The 22,244-nt window shown below is 36.7% G+C and overlaps 1 protein-coding gene across 1 annotated transcript in view; it reads right to left on the bottom strand.

Moving 5' to 3' along the window:
- The window catches only part of LOC139935873 (TBC1 domain family member 1-like), a 69,849-nt gene that overhangs the window by 38,203 nt on the left and 9,402 nt on the right, over positions 1–22,244 (bottom strand). The window contains exon 3 of the mRNA XM_071930486.1: positions 9,283–9,381. Within this exon, the coding sequence (XP_071786587.1) occupies positions 9,283–9,381 (99 nt within the window). The remainder of the gene's footprint in view (positions 1–9,282; positions 9,382–22,244) is intronic.

Raw genomic sequence — 22,244 nt, forward strand, 5'->3', positions numbered from 1 at the left:
ATGTTATATTTTAACTACAAGGAAGTATCTCTTTTGAGTATATATTTATTCTGTCTTTCTGAAAAGAACCAGGGTGTATTAAACAATACATTCTCTTGAAGAAGTGTCTTCTTCATGGTGTCGGGCAAAGGTGAGAGGGAAATGCTACCCCAAAAGAACGCTCCAATGTCCTCATTATTAAATGCTGTCATTGGACAGCCAATGGCCATATCCAATGTCTCTTAATTTAGATGCAGCCATATTGCCCGTGGTCTTGGCCTTGATGCCCCTTCAAAGGTTTCCCATTGACTTTAAGATTTTCCAGTTGGTCTTTCCCTTTTGAAGATGAAATTCCAGGCCTGATATAAATATTCTCTTAACAAAATATTTCCAGCTGAACAGGTGAAAAATATATCTGTCCAGTGTCTACGATTACAAATACATTACAAACTGTACAAGAACACCTGTTGAAATTATACAGTTTACCCAATCTACACTACATTGTAGCTCTATAACTCCGAACACCATCACAGCAAAATTTCATCTTTTGCATCCCTGTCGATGGGACACAGATCTTGTCCCTTATTCCTCTATAATATAAAAGTACAGTGGAACACCCACACTAAGTATTCAGTGAGGCCCTTGGATTTATAATGAGTGTAGTATCAAGAAAGCAAAAGTACTCTAGGTAGAGGTAAAACGTTCCATAGAAAATATCACTTACATCTAAGGAAAATTTCTTTTTTTGCAGCACTGTGGGACACAGATCTTGTGTCTTATTCTCCCGTTATATAAAAGTACAGTGGAACACCCACACTAAGTATTCAGCGAGGCCCTTGGATATGTAATGAGCGTAGTACCAAGAAAGCAAAACTACTCTTGAGGTAAAATATTCCATAGAAAATATCACTTACATCTATCTCTTTAATAAGTATGTGTGTACCGCTGTATTTCCGGAACACTCCTTTCTCTCAGTAGCTGATCAAACCAATATCCTTCCTCTATGATAAAACTACCTGGCATGTCTATGTGTACCTCCATGGGTATGGTAAATCCAAGCTGAATACAACACTGTGCACAGTTGCTTCCTTATTTTAAAGTAGTGGGCACTTCTTTCAGGGGATACTTCTGCATATCTGACATTCCTTCCTCAATAATAAGTATTAGCACTTAGCAGCACAATTATTGTTCTTCTTAGCACAATCCTCCTTGCTCTGGGGCTCAATAAAGGACACCAGTAAAGTCACTGGGTCATACATACTTCATGCTCTACTAAGCCAATTACTAACGCATCGGAAAGTATATATTCCCATTCAAAAGACCATCACCACTTTGTCAACTGGATACTGGGATAGCTCCAATTTAAATTTCACAGGGGTCCTCATTACCCCCCCCCCCATCCCCCACCTCGATTTGGTTACATTATTGAAGAATGTTCTAGTTCGGGAGAGATAAAATAATGATGATATTAAGGTAAAACATGTGGGTATTTAAGTACATCATACTATTCAATATACTATTTCAGTACAGTACAGTATACTGTATACAAGTATTTCGCATCATATATATTCATGATGCAAAATACTTGTATGTATAGTCTACTATGTAATACTAGTATGGTTTTTTTTTTAAGGGAAAGGTAATGTTTCCTTTTGCCAAAACAACTATTGCAATTTTGTGAACCTATAGAAAATGTAATAGCGATCGCACAAACAATGTATGTCCACTTACATGTATGTCAGGGCCTCTATCAGGGGGTGAGATTCATTGCTAACAAACAAAGTTTGAAATTTGGATGCAAATTATTTTTGTATGTTGAAATGATGGCATTTCCACATTTTTGTAACCCCTGGAGTAAAATTTTCCAAGAAGCTTTTTGGGAACAGTATCTGCAGCACTAGGTAGACCAAAGAGCAGGACTTCTCTATAATGTGAAAAAAATAAAATATGATTTTCTTCGCCAGGTCGACATAAAAAGTCTGAATTTAGATTAAAAGTCTGAAAAATCTCATTCCTGCTCTACATCGAAAAATGTTTTAATAGCTCATTCTAGAAAAATAAAAAAATAAAACGAACTCACATAAAGGAAACTGTAGATATTGACACACTGCTCAAATGACACCAATAAATAAATTCAAAATCTGTGTACATAATAAATGGGTCGGTCTATGCACGATAATGCAGCACTTAAACATGCAAAGCTCAGACGAGGGTATGATTTTTGTTGTCTACATTGGACTTGTGGTTTGTCTGAATGAGTCAGCCATGGCTGTTCTACTACACTGTTATTCTGCGTAATGACTACTACACATGGATAAGTAACACCACTTATTGATGTAAATTGGATGAAATTGGACCATGTTGTGTGCTGGTTTGTTTCAGGAAAGAATGCATTTTATATGAGCAGGAGTTCCAGCATGAATACAAACCCTGTTTGTTGTTTGTAAACACTGCAGAATATGTACAATGTGTGATCTTTGGAAAGTTTCTAGTGAGCATAAACTGTTTTGCATGATACTGTATATAAAGAAATCATAAAAACCAAGACATCTCCCTGTTAACAAACAAACAGTAAATGGACACAGAAACAGGACTTGCACAAAACTGTCTCAAGCCAAAACAGGTGTTTTCAAAACTAGAGAATCATTGTTTCAAAGGTGGCCATATTTTGTTATTATCAGCTGACTCAGATCCCTTCAAATCCAGCAAAACCTGGTTTTGGAGACTCAAGGCCCAATTTCATAAAGCTGTCTGACAAATTTCTTTGCTAAGAAAACATTGAGTGGGGCACCACTCACAATAATGCAATTTTCATGTAATTTTGGTTGGTGACCTGTTTCTGCTAAGCAATATTCGTCTGTGCTTAGCAAGTTTTTGTGCCTAAAGGTTTTATGAAACTGGGCCCAGGTTTGGGCAAGGAGGTCCTTGCTGTATGGTACAATATACTGTTATTCTAATAGATCTCGATAAAAACATGAAGTTTCAGAGTAATACTTTTTTGTGGACCTGCTGTCAATTTCACCAAACTCTTCATTCCCAATGTTACTTCAGATGGAGCCGTTTCTCACAATGTTTTATACTATCAACAGCTCTCCATTGCTTGTTACCAAGTAAGTTTGAAAAATAACAATTAGTTTGATTTATTACCATGTTTATATGTTTATATGTTTATATGTGTCTGGTGCCTTTAACAGGATGTTACATTAAAGACGTTTACATACTCTCATCATTTCAAATAGATCTGAAGGTTACATGTAGGTCATGTTAACAAGAACGATCTTTTATGACAATTTCACTACCGTCAACAAAATCTGACGCCAACGGAGATCGATGGGTTCCATCACTCAATTCAATTTTGTGTGTGAATTCGAAGTTCATGTTGAATCCCATCTTTCCATTTAATTACAAGTACACAAAACAAAATTACAGGATACATACATCATAAAGAGCAAACCCTGTGGGCATCCAAAACATTAGTCCATCACATTAGTTCTTAACACCCCTTAAAAGGGTTTGAACCTTTTGTACATAAAATTTCTTCAGAAAAGTCGCATGAATACTACTACTGGTTACCTTTTTTATGTTCAAATAATTTTTGTAACCTGAGAGGAAAATTATTCTGTGACATTGCTTTTGCTCATTTCTCAAAAACTACAGCACCTCAGCAACTTATGGGAAGCTTTCTACCATCATCAACTTCAAACCATGTAAGTTTAATGTAATCTGTGGATATTGTGTTTTTTTGTCATACAAAATTTACCCAAACCCTTTGAGTGCAGGAGTAACTGTGTTCAAAGTGCCCTGGTACACTCAATCAGTACGTAAACATCTACAGACTCTCTCAAGTTTGTATTAATATTTGCTCGGAGATATTCTACATTTACAAAAACATTTCAGACCAACTTGAGGGCACTTGAGAAAATGTATAGTTCAAGAATAAAAACTGCAGATTTGTTGCCGTATTTTGAGATTGATTATGCCTACATGTAGGAAGAGAACTCACTTAAATTGTTATAAACTGTGGTTCAAAGCTGAGAAAAACTACAAGCGTATGTCAAATCACTCCCACTTCTTATTCTGGCCAAGATTTACATTCCAAGAAAGTTTTACGTCAAGGAAGCAAATCCTCCAGTCAACAGATGTTCCTTCCAACCCCAGATCCTAATTTTGACGACCTTTTACCGACCAAAAGCGCAAAATTACTCTCAGTAAAAAATTTTAGCCTCGGAAGAGGCTTTGGCCAAGTTCCAATTACTCCAACTCAATGTTGCTCTCTTGAACAGCGTAACTTGCCCAGTCTTCTAAATTTAGAAATGCAAACTCAAATCAGTAAGCTTCACCCAAGATAGGCTTTGATATTTGCGAACCGCACGAAAGGTAACTGAAGAATGGTTTTAAAACTGTTTATCGTTGGTGCTGTGTTCCCAGGGTTAGACCAAGTACGTATTTACGTACTTTACTTCCGTAGGTCACATGTCTGAAATAGATCGCCTGACGACTTTTTTTGAGGAACTGCGCAATGCAGCGATAAAGTTACTGTGTTGGTAAGAAGAGAGAAACTTATATGGAAGGTACATGAAAGGTGCAAAGATACATGTTTTTGCAAAACAGCTGCACTGTAGGTCTACTTCTGCATTGGTTTTCCTTAAAAAAAAACCTTAGCTATAAGTTTAAGTACCATCTTAAAATGTTATTAATTTATCAAAAAGTATCAATTGTTTAGATGATTATTGGGTATTTCACAAAATGATTTTCACACAAGCATGAAAATGTTTTTTTGTGTCAGTTGTAAATATTTGCATCTCAGGTAATATAAGCTTGCATCTCAAGAAATAATCAGGGTGATTTTCCTTACGCTGACAATTGCAAACATGTAGTTAACAATAAAGTTTTATGTTATTTAAACTCAACATCTGTCTCGCTAGAAGATGTTTTAAATGATTTGTCAATCGCACAAACCATGCAGAAGTGTAAAACATTTCAGCTCGATTAACACAACACGATGGAGGGCCAACAAATTAGAATTTATTGCACCACTCAGCCTCAGCTCAATAAAGAAAAAAAAGGCAGAACCATTCTCCCCTCTTATACCTTTGGCCTTTCAAATATTAGAGTAGCAAATTGCAATGTAATAATAGAGATATGCCTTGGGTTTTTTCCCAGTGTGCAGTCTTACCCTAAATGAGATTGGCTATTACAGAGTAATACCCCTACTAACAGTGGGCATGGGCAAATGCAATACTGGATTCTGCAGATCAAATATTCCCCCCAGATCACAGATTTAAAATAAATATCCCTATTAAATGTAACAGTCGGCAAAATGAAATTTCCGATTCTGCAGATGGAATATCCCCAGATCACGGATAAAAATAATTTTCTCTAGGAGTTTTCTCTGCCTGTCCAAGACTGAACTGGGATTTGAAACCGCCTGTCTAAATATACATGTTGTCAGCTCCTTCGCTGGTTACAAATTTGGAGCGTGTGGGAGCAGAAAAATTTATTCCTCAGAGTCACATTTATCAAGTTTGGACTTGACGTATGTGGATTTTAGATTCTGGTGCTGTCTGGAGGATTTCTTGGCATGCAAAAATTACTTGTTTTTTTAAAGAGAACTTCCAATTCAACTGTAGCTATTAAAAAAACAGTGTCAAAAAAAATACATGCATTGAATCTGTGGTAATTTTCTCTTTGAATCGATACTCAATAATGTGGTAAAACCGTCCAGAAAGGGGAAGGGGGCGATGGACTGTTGTGAATAATACGAAGATTTTTTTAAGAGCTGTTTTAAAAAAGAAAAACCCTAATTCAGACACATTTCATGCCGTGAAATGAGTTACCATACCAATTCAGGGGTCGAAATTAAGTGTATTTCCATGGTAGTCAGCAGGGCTAGTGACCAATAATTTTTAGTAGCCCTGATTAGATTTTGGTAGCCCGAAAGACACATTATGTCCCGCGTCACGGCTCAAACTTTACAATACACCAATAACATAGTTCTTTATTGTTTGTGATGATGATTTTTGCATTATTTTTCCACTAGCCCGTCGGGCTATCAAGCTGGAAAAATGAGTAGCCCGGCTGTAAATCTGGTAGTCCCGGGCTAGCGGGCTAGTGGCAATTTCGACCCCTGCAATTACATGAGTATCACCAAGATTACATATAACAAACATTAATTTTATTAAGAGTAAACTTCCCAATCCAACAGTAGTTCACCAACAAAAAAACCCAACCTTGTTCACTCTGACTGATGAGCTTTGACCAAGCTGAACCCCCCCCCCCCAAAAAAAAAAAAATAATAATAATAATAATAAAGAATACAAATAAAAATAACAACATCCTTACTTCTTGCTTTATTTCTAATTTTTTCTTATTTGTTCTTTCTTGTACAATTGTAACTTTTGTTTTGGTCAAATAAATAATAACAATAATAATCAACAAAACAGCAACAACTACAAAAACAAACGAACAAAGAAAAACAGGATTGAAGGAATCAGGACAGTAAGGTATAAATAAACAAGTTACAGAAAGGTAAATTCTGCATGCTGGGAGGTGAGCTCAACTTCAAGCTCACCGAGTTTGGCTAAAATAATGTAGGTCACACAACCCCCCCCTCCCTCCCTGCTTCGGAGTCCGACTAGAACTAAATCTCCAATCTGAATGACTAACCTTGTCCCTAAAAATGCCATTCGGGGCTGGATTAGGGGCTGTGATTAATTGAGCTTAAGAAACAGGCTGTGGTTGGAAACTACCCACTGTGTGGAGTAAACAGGTAAATGTTGACAGTTTGTGATTCCTACACACAGCGGCGAGGCACAGATCCCAGAATCTGTGTGGGCGAGGAAACGCGATTACTTCTCGCTGTCGTTAACAAAGTATAGGAGTCGGGGAAAAGATGTGGGCGGAAAGGGGTGAGGGGTTTCAAGGAGGGGGTGGGAGGCAGGGCTGAAACTTCACAGAGGCAATTGCCTCCATGCCCCTGGCCATTTGCCTCAGTGCCCTTTGGAAATGTTCCAGACATTAATTTCCCTCATAGAGGTGCCCTTGGGAGAAACTGCCCTGCCTTTTACAAGATTGGAGTCAGGCCTGTGGATGGAGGCGATAAAGTGCAGGGAAATACGGTGCCAGATACATGGGTCTCTCTCTGTATTTTTTGGAATGGTCACCCTATTTTTTAATTTGGACACCATACGTCATTCATAAATATGGATACCTCTTTTCAATTTCCTGACTAAAACCCAAGCAGGTTTAAGGATTGGGAAAGGTTGAGGGACTTACATATAGCAGTTGTACCCGCTGGCAAGGCTACATTATCCCCGATTTGGTCCATAATTCAAAGTGCCATGGAAACAGAAAGCCAAAAGTCACGTCCAAAGATGTGGCATAGCTCTCTTTTATAGTCAGTCCGAGCTCCTATGTCATAAGCCATTTGCTTTATTAGCCTTGCTAGTTCGTAATATCCCTCTCATAGCAACCCAGTTATGTTTTCTTGTTACTCGTTTGTCTTGTCTCATTGTTCGTACATTATCTGTCTAGGCTGTCTTCTACATGAACAATAAGCCTGGGCTTAATCTGACAGCCCCATGCTCTCCTTGTGCTGGTTTTTAACTATTTTCCCTACATCTTATGTCATAATGTGGTTGTTATTTTTCTTATTTAATATTTTGTATGTTTCATCTTGAGAAAAGAAGTAAGAAATAAACGTAGAATTAAAGAGTCTCAGACCCAACTTGGCCTTCAGCTGACCGAACTGAAGCCACCTTCTGCTATCTCCATCACATACATATCAGACATATCAATATCCTAGGCAAGAGCTTCTTCAATAAACAGCTCACCTTACAAATTAACCCAAAATTTCAAAGAAAAATCAATGTATCCTCTTCGCATAAGTTTTCACACACACACACAGTGCATGTTGTTTGTTTGTTTTGTCTGTTTGACCTTTTGAAAGTCAGGTAAGCTGTGTCTTGTACGCAGGAAATTATGGTACTATAAATAAGGAAATAAAAGGGTAGCGACGAGTTCTTTAACAGCCGGTTAAAACCGGCAGGGTCGTTGCAGTGTGGGTTGTGTCCGCGCGTGCGTGCTTAGAAATAGATTACGTGCGCGCGCTTAAAAATAGATTACATGTGCGCTTAGAAATAGATTACGCGCTGTTACTAATAGCTATGAATTGCCCGTTCTGCGTGACAATATTGGCGGTCACGCGCGCCCGACACGCGGAAGCCAGCCGGTTATAAACAGCTCCAGCTGGTCATTATCAACCGTTTAAACACCCCCACGTGACACGCTCTCCACCAATAGGAGAAGCGAAACTGTCTGGGGTATTTATGAATCTGTTTAAGATTATTTCTGTAACTAAGAAACACGGTTGTTCTGAATCGATTTGTTTGCTCTCAACATTATCGGAGAAAAAAAACAAAATTATTTTTAGGAGACGAAAAAATTATCTTGAGTGACTTCACATCTTGAAATTCCTCAATCTACTTGTTAAACTACATGTATGCAGTAATAAAGCATAATAAGTCCCCAATGAACCAAATTAGATATTATACTTCAAGATGCTAAACCTATAACTCCCTTGCGTGACTTACTACACTTAGGATCAGTCCTCCCGCTACTTTTAAATGACACTACATATACTTAATGCAAGAAGTCACTGATTAATCCTATTCTAATTTGTTTGCTACCATACAACCCTAACATTTCTTAAGTGATCACCTAGGATCCTTCCACACTCTTACAAAATCCGAACGCCATCAAAATTTAACACATAAACTATTGAGACTCTGTACGGTGGTAAAATGGTAAGATTCAGGCCTCGAAATTAACACAAAGAAGCCACACCAATTGCCATGGTCTTCCGTTGTGGTGCCCTTTGCAAAGTTCCAATACAAATTTAAATCGTTTCATAGAAGAACAAAAAAATAGCAAAATTGCTGTGTCCCAAGAACAAAATTCCTTCTGAGATTGATCCCATAAAAGCATAATCAGTTCACAAGTGCATTCATCAGTCTACCAGTTGTATTTTGATGGGTTTGGGGTTGGTACATGTAAGTGCACGCATCTCTCAACTTCATACTTTCTCACCTCACAACTGATTCACACAGAAACAGACATCCCATCAATTTAAATTTTTGGAAAAAATGTCCGTATCCGACACCAATTGTTTTATTTGATATAAAATAAAATCGTAAATTTACTCAAATGAGCATATTCCTTTCTGTAAAAATGAGTGAAAAAGTGGTGGCAGGATAGGGCAAGTTTTCCTAATGTTTTTATTAAACTGATGTGTTAAGTACATACCACAGGCTCTGACTGGCACTTGAAGACATAACACATGTAGCTGGAAACGGTGGACTTCTCTCTGCAGATGAAGCCGAAGAACTCTGGCTCTTTAATGCCCTGTGGAGAGAGACGACATAAAGTTTAAAAACAGGTTCATTTATATCTTCAAAGAGGTGTTATTTACAAGATATATTAGGACTAGGAGATAGTAGATGAGATTTGGTGAACTATTTTTGGAGAGATCTAAGATAGGAAGGAAATCCTAGATGGGAGAGTGCGGTGACCTTTTCCAGGAACCTGCCAAAAGGATGAGTAAAAAATTGAAACTTAAAAACTAAACACAGCAGAGATGAAGAGATGGATTGCACATAGTGTCATCGACCGCCAAATTTGATGATATACAATGGAAAAGTGCACTTGTGTTTCCGCTGCGCGCAACCTCCCAGTCAATGATAGACCTGCAGTTGCACGCATGCCTGTTTCATCAAAGATGGTGGTCAATGACGCCATGTGCAATTCATCTAAAGACAATTCCAGCAGGATCACTTTTTAAAGTGATTTTGAATTCTTGACACAAGATCCACTTTTCAAAATGTTATGCGAATAAAATGTTATGCGGATGATCTCGGACAAGTAACTTAAAGGGAAGGTACACTTTTGATAGTTGTCAAAGACCAGTCTTCTCACTTGGTGTACCCATCATGAGCATAAAATAACAAACCTGTGAAAATTTGAGCTCAATTGGTCATCGGAGTTGCGAGAAAATGATGACAGAAAAAACACCCTTGTTGGACGAATTTGTGTGCTTTCAGTTAGGAATAAAAGACTTCTAGCTAGAAGTCTTTTATTTTTTTAGTGAGAAATTACTTCTTTCTCCAAATCTATACTGCTTCAAAGGGAGCTGTTTCTATCAATATTTTATACCATCAACAGCTCTCCAATGCTCGTAACAAAGTCAGTTTTTAAGTTAATATTTGATTTGAGTAATTACCAAAAATGTACCTTCCCTTTAAAGGGGACAACATTTGGGTGGAAGCTGCAAATTTGACTGAAATGAATAAAGCCATTATTTGCAAAACTGTACATTTTTAATAATGTCTGGTACAATGACTTGATTGGCTGCAAGTTAACACTCCCATTGGATTCCTCAGACTAAAGACAGTAAATACTGCAGATGAATAAGTCACATACATTAGTTCAGGCAAAATGTTTAAAGGGACCCCAGGTGGGAAAAGACCTTATTATGTCATACACACTCATTCAGAATTGCATAGGTTATGTGTTCATTGTCTCTTTAAAAAAAGAAATTGTAAAAACTTCTGCCCTGAACCATGTGACACAGAAACTGTCTATAGTCCGAGCAATTGAAATTTTACAAGCGGTTACTTGTGACTTTGCAACTCACTGGACCAGATATTATTTGAATCTGACTTGCAATATTATGTCTCAACTTTTTTAAGACATCCCAAATTTAGATAATCATACCGCAAAGAGTATTGCATTCAAATTTTAGTTAAAAACCAAACAGTTGTGGCCTGACATATCGCCCCTACATGTAGCAGAGTCTTTTTAAAGGCTAGCAAGAAAAAAATAGTGAGATATATGACTACATATTATTTCATTCAAATTACACACAGCATGAACAAATATCAATAAACACAAACATGGGGTAAACAAAAATTAAATAAAATCCAACACTGTTATGTATTTTAATTTTATAAAGAAATTTGTAATACATTTTTTTAATAAAAGAAGACATGAGACACTAAATTCTGAGAATCTCCTTTCACAGCTAATTGAAGCCATTCGTGTATGAAAAACGTCACAAATGAGTGTGCGATTCATATTGGAGGCCCTATTTATTAGCAGTTAGCATCCCTCACTGTACGATGTGAACTACATTATTTACACAATGTATGTCAGTGACGTAGTAAATTATGTATGTCTTGCAATGACATTTAAAAAACCAATATCTACGAGCCATCTTGCACACAGTATGCTTTCGAAACCCGTAGCATTGAATCTTACTGATGTGTACAAATAAGAATAGAATTTGTTAATTTATTCCAGGGATGATGTCCAGCTAAAGTCCTCGTTAACGTCCTCGTAACAAATTATGCGTACGATACTACACACAAAATGACCTTTTAAAGTTAAATATCAACATGGTGAGCAAACAGGCACAAATGGCACATGTTAAAATTGGATAGGCCTACATCACTAATTACTGCTCCTATGAGTTTGTGTGTAAATGCAATGTGTACAGGGCTGTTATGTTATAATGCGTCTGTATCATGAGCAACTGTGCAAATTCACCGTATGACAGGAGTACTTGTACCATACAATTACGCTGTGCATGTTTTCTATTTGTACACTTCGTGTTTACTGTAGATGGCTTTATAATGTAATCAATAAATCAAAGTGTATGGAAAATTAATCTTGATGCGCACACACTAATAAGCATACAAGCTGAAATGCACACTGGCGTAAACAAAGGGTTTAAAAATTAGATAAAAATCTAACTTTTACATCCATAAAAAACATTCAACAAAAAACATTAAGGTGTCAAATTAAGTTTTTAATTGGCAAAATGTTATTTTATAATAAGTTTATTAAACAATTTTTTTAAGCAGGTGGCCTGAACAATAGAAAAAGTACAGTAATTTAAAACATTAACTTCTTGTTGTTGATAAGATTCAACATGAAAGCTCGCTAGTTATAAATGTTGTACTGGACGATCAGTACCCATTCTCCAGTATTCAATCTGAAATACTGTCAAAGTAAGGAATTGATATGGGGATCACAAACCCAAATTATCATTGCTTCATTCAAGCAAATAACAAACCATGAGCATGCACAAATTTCCTTTTAAACATTATTTACAAAAATGTACGCTCTTTGCATTAAATTGTTGGTTTCACTTTTTTGATGTGGATCACCCAATTTGCAATGTAGGTATGCGATATTGTTTTTGAAGAAGGAAAATACAAAAACAATTTTCCAACCCTGGAGCAGTTTTAGATGTTATTAGGCTGTATTTTTATAAATATTTGTGTAACAAATTCTCGTCTATGTTTCTGCCTACATGTATTCAACTGTTTAGATTGTTGTTATTTTATGCACAGCATATAATAATACATTCCTATGGGGACAGACAAAGCTGTGATTTCTCAACCTCCCATGGGAACTAACACCTTATTAGGCCGTTACGCCAATCCTTGCTGATTAATTAGCTTTCAAGTGTCAAGTAGGTTGATATTAATTATAAGCCCAGAGATTTGAGCAGCAGGGCATTAACTTATAGCATCATTACTGCTAGCTCCGCCTCGTTACTCATGATACACAACACATAATCTTCTGCAAATCCTGAGATGTGGCTGACTATGATGTAAAATACGAACATTGTCCAGGCAGTGTGTTAGTTTCCCCTGTCACAATGAGCTTTAATAGACCCATTCTCTAATCAAACTATAAGGGACCAGACTATATTTCTCACTCTAGCCTAAGACCCTAAATTTGCGGCTACAGTTAAACCAAAGAATGCTACTTTAAAAAAAGGGTATGTTGCTAAAGGACATGCTATTATAATTCCTACCGCATGATGACTTTGAAATCTAATGTAAGCAATATGGCCACATTATTATACACAATTTCATTTTATTTCATTTACTCGGGCTGTGAGGCAAAGGACTCCAAACAATTTATAAGTGAACAATGAAGAGAATGAGGGAGGAAAACCCCAAAGAAGTATTTCAGGCAAAACCCACGCAGTCAGGTAGGGAATGAGAACCTAGTAAAATCTAGTGCCCCAACGGGGTTCAAACCAGGGTCCTTCAGATGGAAGGCGATGAAAGATACCACTATGCCAACCGGACCACCATGGAGGAAGGAATTTAGTCTAGTCTTTGCTCAATTAGCAAATTGAGCACCATCCATTTAATTACAAATTATGTGAAGTTCTGCTTCAATGTACCAGCAGAACCGTTCATTGGCCAACACCTATGTAATTTTATTACCTGGATGAAAAGCCTTGCAGTCACTAAAATAATATCCCAACACAATGTGGCAATTTCCATTGAAAGCAATACAGTGAACAGCATACACTATAGGAAATCACCCTGGAGCACTTGCAGTGATATCATCACCAACAAATCTCTTCATTGAGTGACATCTGATGGCCAAAGCCATTCTGTCACTTGGCCAATGATTGCATCAATTTAAAGGGGAGCTACAACAATTCAGCATTTGAAAATTCCCGGCCAAGATTAGGGGTTGCAATGACAGACTTTTACGATCCTTTTTCACAGTTCTCGCGAGAAGTGCGCATGCTCAAAACTAGGTCGAAATACTGAGCATGTGCTCGTACACTCAGAGCTGCAAAAAAGGAGCGTTATGTCTGCTGCCTTCAGCATCTCAAAATAATAATAATAATAAGAGACATTTATATCGCGCTCTTACACGAGGTAGGACAGCGCTTTACAAGAAATTTTAAAACAAGCATAGTCTCCTGCTTCCCAAAAGAAAGATTTTACACATTTCTAGGAAGAAACTGCATATAGTCTGGGTTTTACAAAAATGATAGTGGAAGACTTGATTGCATAAAAAAACCTCAACAAGACCACAGGTTGTGACTCGTTCATTTCACTGTACCATTTCAAACAAATTGTTAAGCATGAAAAGTCATTGGATTTTAACGGCAATGAAAACTGACTGAGGAGGCCCTACATGTTAAAACAATTAGATTTTGGCAACTTGCTTTATACTGTGACCCTTGTACCTCTTTCCAATGAAAGCAATCACCTCCATGCCCTTGGTCATTGTCTTAATGTGCCCATTGAAATGTTCCATAATAAGAAATTTAAATTTCCGTCATAGAGGTGCCCCTTAACTTAGCATGAGGTCTGCTTTACCAGCTCCCTAGGCCTACCAATAATACACCGGTGTCTGAATCAAAACGGTTTAAAACCTATCGCCTGTTACGCTTCTTGGTTACCGATGCGCAGGGAACTGCTTTTAGTTCAACACGCCTAGGGAATTGATGCAATTACACACTCCATCAATTTTCATTAGGGATTCAAGGCAAAAGCTGCAGGTACCATATTACCAAATTAAAATAATAAAGCAGTAATCACTGTGCTGTATCATCTAATCAGGGACTCTGAATGCATTTTCTTCACACAATTACATCGTGCAGTTTTCATGAACTGACGAATGTGTCAACATTTGGTTGTAATTTTTATACAAATTCTTGACATAATTGCTTTTAATATTTTCAGCAAGTTTCAGAACTTGTAATGTACATTGAAGATGTGTGTACTTTGAAGATCATTAACTTATGAAACGAATTGAAGTGGTTACACAGTGAAAATCTAGCAAGCCTCACTGGGGTTTATTTGATCAATCAAAAACATACAATTCCAAATTAACTAAACTTGTCAATTATTTCCCAACGTCAGCAAATTGTTTCCCAATAGCGTTTGCCATTGCAACTCTGTTTTAATCAAGGGGAGTGCAATTGTCTGTTTGGGTAAGATTGTCTCTGCTGGTGATTTTCCTTCCTTTATACCACTCCCTTGATTTGTACACACCTTCAAACGAGAAGGATGTTTAGTGTTCAGCAAACATTAGCAAGCTCCTTAGCAACCACTTTTTACATTTCATTTATGACCCTGGGGCTTTGGAATCTAGTCTGAAGCGCTGAGAGTTGTACACATTAAACCACCCTGTGTTGGGAAGCGACTAGTAAATTATATTTTCTAAATGTTGAGTGGCAGTACAATAAAGGTTCTACATTTTTATCTATGAATGACCATTGTATTGCAGGCCTGATATTTTGTTCTTTTAAAAGGAAGGCATGTTTCCTTAGTAATGGACAACTCAAAGGCTCAATGGAGGAACAGAGGCTGCTTGACCAGAAATGATTGCCTCTGTGAAGTAACAGGCTTCCATGTTCTAGCATGGCTCAAACAACTGTACAAATGTACATACCTCCTCTCCTTACAACAACACCAACCTCCAAAAAAAAACATGACACAGCCCCTTTAATTAAGTCCAATATATTTGTGCAGAGGAAGGCCTACATCATCACCCAAAAAAATGTACTTAAGAGTGGACCATTTCACAGGATTCAGTTGCCTGGGTCTCAAGCCAAAGACACCCCTTCCTATGGGAACGCTAAACATCAATTCAATTTACTTCATGTTTACAAAATGTTACCAGAAACCACTTCCTGAAACAAGTGTTTTACAGCACACAAATTGAGACAGGGAACGAATGCTGTTGCTTTTGAAAGCAATCTTAGATATTGAATTAAGGATTTGTGATAGGATTGTTCATAGGGGCAATGGAGGGTAAGTTTGCCAGGATGCCCTTGGTCATTAATACCGCGGTGCTTGTTAATTGTCTTGCCCTCATGAACAAATCATCATGGTAATTTCCTAAACCTCGTCTTGGGCTCCAGCCCCCGCCAGGGCTCTGTCATCAATTTTAGAGGAGTGTAGATTTTATTTTGCACAATGTTTCCAACATCAAACATAGCCCACAGCCGTATACAAAGCCTAAACCAAGGTGACAAAAAAGCCCCAGGTCTGAGGGTGGGACACGTTTCCTCGTACGTGCGATCTTTGAATAAAATTCTAGAAGCAAATGAACACTACAACACATACACAATGCCATATATGTCGAATAAAGGGGTGAGGTAAATGAATTCATCATATTATAGTCGTGTGTACGTTGGGATTAAAACAACCATGAATACATCTTCGGGTAAGATCTTTGCAGTCAGTCGCAAGTAATGCAGTATTGCAGAAATTTTGATAGATTTTTTTTTAATGCATCCAAGGAAAAGAAAAAGAGGGCAAACAATATCCTGTATGTCTTTACTTCAGTAGGCAAGACAAAGGTGAACAAAATAAATCATTACATTGTATAAATAAATAAAAACATGTTTATTGCATAGAATTTTAGCAGCCTATTTCATTCAAACACACTTTATTAGGTGACATATATTTATGTCCCACATAGTTTGAATAATTGTAGACATAAAATTGATTTAATGTCCACATAATCGATTTAATATAATGTTTTTGTGTACACATTAAATTTATTTATGTGGATTAACGTGGACAAAAAATGATTTAGTGTACATAGAAATAAAATTGATTTAAAGGAACATGTTGCCTTGGATCTAGTGTACATAGAAATAAAATTGATTTAAAGGAACATGTTGCCTTGGATCTGACAAGTTGGTCTATAAAAAGCATTTGTAACCGTTTGTTATAAAATGCATTTAATTGAAAAGATGTTTTAAAAGTAGAATAGAATGATCCACACAAATTTGCCTCAAAATTGCGAGGTTTTCCTTTTACTTTGCGAACTAATACGGTCGGCCATTTGACTCTCATAAATGGCCGACCGCGTTAGTCGACGAGGTAAAAGGAAAACCGTGCAATTTTGAGGCATGTTTGTGTGAATCATTGTATTCTACTTTTACAACATCTTTCTAACCATATATGCATTTTATAACAAACGGTTACAAACACTTTTCAAAGACCCACTCGACCAAACCAAGGCAACGTGTTCCTTTAATGTAGACCTATACAACTTATTTATAAGTGTAGACCAAAATTTATTTGATGTAATATACAAATTACAATACGTGTACATATTGTATAATTATTGTTTTCCCCTCTGGCTTCCTCGCCTATCTTCAGGCCTGTCTCAACTGGTGAATTATTGACAAATTTTTTGGTTGGCATATTTGAAAACAGCAAGCGGCCATGAGCACATAATACAATTTACAAATGATTTGATAATAGGGGGCTGCATTTGTTTAGTTTTGGAGTTTTACAATATATAGCCGTTCTCAGTAATAATTTGTTTTTTTTGTGTGCTCACAACATGTATAAATGCATATTGTACGAGTCAAGGTAGGGCAGTACAGGAAAACCCCTTTCCTTTTTTACCAACTTGATGTCATCCCTTCCATATGGGGTAATCTATTTACCCCTGTGGACCTGCTATAATGCTTGTTGTTAGGCTAGACTCTAGACACTATTTCCTGAACAGGCATGACCTATTATATGAGCCAATTGAATCGATTTGGGCTTGGGTTTTTTTCTTATATTTTCTTGGTATTGCGTTTTTTAAACATATTCCTCGGGGTTTTTACAATTCTATTGCAAAATTGTTTACAACATGTCAAAGTGAAGCATTGGGAAATCCCATGGGACTTTCTACATACCCATGGGCACCTAATACAGTTTGGGGAAACCCCTAAGTTCCTTTTTACCAATTATAGGATCCTGTTGCAACCATCACCAACTACTTGCACTTTGTATCCATTCCAAGGGTAAATTCATTGCCAAAATGCAAAAAAATCAAACCAACACTCAAAGCATCTAGAGCAAGGCCATCTACTTGTAATGTAACATTCTACACAACCTACTTAAAAATAATAGTATAGACTACATACAATTAGTAAATTGTTCACAAAAACCTGACATACAAATATAATTGCAAAAGATGCAGAATCTTGCTATAGATTGTTGTAGGCCTAATTAGGGCTGTTGTTTTAGCTACATGATGTAAAACATTCAAATGAATACTTCTGGACCAAGACTAGAAAGGGATGTGGTTATCTAATTCTAAAAAATTAATGGCAAACAAAACTTGGTTGTCAGCATTCAAAGGCATCTTCAAAGGAATCATTTCGCTTTGAAGTAATGTGGCAAACAAATTTGAATCTAAGAAATGTTTCTGTCAGAAACGTTTCTCAGATTGTGTGTTCCGAATTAACAGTTCCAAGTGTGGATTTTTTGCTTCCTGCTCAGCACATTCCGCCATACATGCATCTCAAAAAATGCTAAAAATCAACTTTTGAAATAAAATGTTCGGTTGATATTAATTTTACTGCTATAATAATGTCTACATTTATACAGTGAGTAAAATAATCTAACGCTTCCAAAATCCAAAGGTCTACTTTGCCTTTAACTGAAAGTCAAATGTTTGGGTTCTTTTTGAGAGACATTATTCATCCATGGAGGTAGATCCATGACATTCCATTTAGGTAGGGACAGTATCAAGGTGGCATCTATAGGGCCTACATTGTATGTAAAATTGGGATGTTAAGGATACAGGGAGCCCCGCTGGGATTTTTTCTTGAGAACTTTCATTATAATTAAAGTAACAGCAGGTGTGCATCACTTCAATTTAAATTTTTGACACTTACATGCAACCTAAATGTACTTATAATGTGCACATACATGTACTTATTCTAAAAAGAGAAATGATGTTGAAGAAATAAAGTGTTGCATAAAATGAAAAGTGCTGCTATTTCAATATCATTTGTACTGAAAGGTTTTATTGTGGCATTTCTTTTGTAATTTGTTTTTGTATGGTTGAACTGGGCAGTGAATTAGTACGAAAATTAGTTCTCGGCCCTCTAATGTTGTGAACAAGCAGTGAGTGTCTTGTAAGAACTTAGCTTTTTTACAACTTGGACAATTGATCAGTTGCTATTTTTAAATGAATGCTTTGGTTCTTGATAAACGTGTCACTCTGAAACCCTGCACAGGGTAATGCAAGATGGGCCAGGCGGGTGTTAAGTGCTGACTAAAGCGTTGAGATAAATTGGCCTATAGATGGTCTCATCTTTACATCTTCTGTGTACTGTTTCATCACACAGTGGCCATGACTGCGGCTTAGTGTGGATTTCCATTCTGCAAAATTCCCCAAGGCATTATGCTAGGCACATAAGTTTTTAATGGGGTCCAGCTTAATTTAAAATGTGCATTTGAAAACAAACAAGTTATCAATGGCATACAAGCTGGTTTAGCTAGAGTGTCTTTTCTGCTCTTTTAAATAACTTTCCATAAAAATTAACCCTAAAATCCCATTCAGAGAGTGATAAATACTAGGATCCTTTCTCAAGTCTGACAAAATCAAGGACTTTACAAAAACACCAAAGTATTTTTACTCTTAAAAATTGAGATAATGCTTGGCCCCAATATACTACTGTGCATTTATCAGCAAGATTTTGGTAAAAGGGTCTAAATTTACTGGAAATCTAAAACCCGGGTATACAATTGTTCAACATCAATAATGTAAAAACACTACAGGGTGTCCAAAATTTAAAACGGGCCAAATGCAGAATCAAACACAGAAGTTTGATTTCGATGGGTCGGGATAGTTCTAGGATTTTAACCCAAAGTTTAAGGAAAACTTAACCTTTTTGTTTGGCAAAATTCTGCGTAACAAGGAAGTCAATTGTGCCAAAAGGAAGGGACCTTGTTTGTATATTGCAGGAAACGTAGGCGGTACACATGTAATGCCAATGTAATTGTAACCTTCAATGATTTTGAAATCCAAAATATCAGCAGATAAATATTAAGTTAAATGTTTCTTTTTGATGATTTGTAGTTTCAAAGTCTCATCCCAGAAAGACAATAAAATACCCCGATTGAGTTTGTCCAACTAATCAATGGTAACATGCCTTCAGATATTATTATTCTTCATTTTATAAGGAAAAGGACTTTCTCAATCAATATCAGAATGGCTGGGGGACATTGGTGGCACCATTCCAAACAGCCCAATTTCATAGAGCTGCTAAGCACAAAAATTTGCATAGCATGAAATTGTTGCCTTGATAAAAACAGGATTACCAAACAAATTTCCACATGATTTTTAGGATAAGCAAACAATAGCTAAACACCTGTAATAAGCGATATATGCAAGAAATGGAAATTTGGTTGGTAATCCTGTTTTTGTTCAAGGAAGAAATTTCATGCTAAGCATGTGCTTAGCAGCTCCATGAAATTGGGCCCTGGGCAGAAAAGTCTATGAAATGAATCTGTAACATGCATACACACAGGGTCCGATTTCATCTCAACATTATGGACCCATGGCAAGAAAGAAATAATACAACAACAAAAAGTTTTGACTACCACTACTAGCAAATTAGACAGATGGAAAAGTACATGGAATGCTGTCAAATCAATCTTGAAACAAAGTTATTATTCTTTGAAAGATTGTAAAAGACCATTGTCCAAGTTGCACAAAAGGTCCTTTATGCAACTTTCTGAAAACACTGATGTAAAAAACACATGTTGTTCTTCTGGATTCAGAACCAATGTCAATGTCTGGAAGTCCACACTACACATTGGCATTGCAGAGTTTGCTTTGCCAAGCATAATTTGTCGTTATTCTCAGTAAACCTGATGAGAAATTTAACTGCGCTAAAATAAACAAGTCAAATTTGACCTGTGCAAACAAAAATGAAACGTATTGCTGCTTCATCCTTCAGTCATGTAATGTGGTTTATAGAACTACAAGATCAACATATATGCCTAGGTAGGAGCTCATTTTGTGCTCAGTTGAGTGAGAAATTTATATATAAAAACAAATAAAAAGGGGCAGCCAAACCGGGATTGCAGATCTTGAAATCTTGATAAAACAAGACTGTGTTACTTCAAGTAATATTGAACCTCTAGTCTAGCTGTCTGACAACATTTTGTTTACATGAACAACATGCACAATGTTTTCAAATGTTTTGTTGAAAAGCATGATAAGTAAGTGAAAATAACAGAGTAACTACTGCATAGTTTTAAGATGTTTACATATTATGAAACATGATATAAAAAAATGTAGAAACACATGGACAAATTTCATATCCGAAACCATCTTTGGAGGTCTCCTTGCACGTGTCTGTTTTTCTTTCTATCTTTTGTTCTTTTCTGGGTTTTTTCCCGGATTAGGAACAAGAATGCCTGCAAAGATTTTTCCTGTAAAACTCAGAAAGCATGCAAAATAGTGCTTAAATTTACAAAATGCCTACTTGTTTTTCATCAGAAACGATAAACTGCTTTTAACTTTTCAAACCGCAAACAAAAACTTATAGCTTATAAACTTTACAAAATCTGCCAAATTTGGCTCATCTAAGAACCACCAAATTTTCCACAGTACCTAATAAATCAAACTACAAAAATACTGTCTAGTTGAAACTAAACAAAATTGTCAAAAGTACCATTATCAAACCAACCACAAACGATTTCAAATTCAACCTCAAAAGATCAATGTTTCACTGCTGACCAAATTATAAAAACGCGGATGGGAAATCTTGCCAGCTGAAAAGGCATGACGAACACCACACTTCCATATTTGGATAGTAACACAATTGGAGTCCCCCTGTTTTTAAGCACTTGTAAGCAATATTTATCACGTTTGCACAGAGTGCCCGCGTATCTCCAACGCAAATTCCTCTTACGTGTATTGTCCAAAGACTACGTCACTGCCTCTCACTAAATTAAAGCCCCAGACAGCAGCCACAGGCTTCAAGGCAGTAACTACTGTTATAAAGAATTACTCTGAATATTACAATTAATCTTAGATAGCATGCGTTGACGCCGGCCCGCTGCACAGCAGTTCCAGAATGTGATATGATCTACATTGTGCAGAGGAATTGCCTAGCCTACCCTTCCTGTTGGGGGAGGATGTGGGATCAAATTACAGTAATGTCAAATAGTAGGAAGGAGTCTGAAGTGTTGCGCGCTTGTTTAGGCTGTTCTTTATTGACTGTCTTGGCTCAGTACATACCCCGGCTCAATAGTGAGCAGAATTGATAGATTATTCCGTCTTCAGACCGTTGTGATTCCTGTGTAATTAACCTTGTTGAAACTTGAAAGAAGTATACCCTGACTCATCATAGAGGCAGGAGCCTTACAAATTCCAAAAGTCAGTCCAAATAAAATAGAAAAGCTTTTAAAAAAAAGATGAAACTCCCTCAAATAAATGTCTTTTTGCCATAATAAAAAGTCAGTATATAAAATTAAGCAAGATTTTTTTTTAAATAATAAATCTGGTACAATAAAAAAAGAATTCCCCTTATAAAAACACAACGAACTGCAGGGTGATGGCTGCAAACAAAAACAATTGGTCTAATTTACAGTATAAAATACTGTACTCTGCAATTGTAGGCCCACTGG

This window comes from Asterias amurensis, chromosome 4 (assembly GCF_032118995.1).
Source record: "Asterias amurensis chromosome 4, ASM3211899v1".
Classification (NCBI taxonomy): Eukaryota; Metazoa; Echinodermata; class Asteroidea; order Forcipulatida; family Asteriidae; genus Asterias; species Asterias amurensis.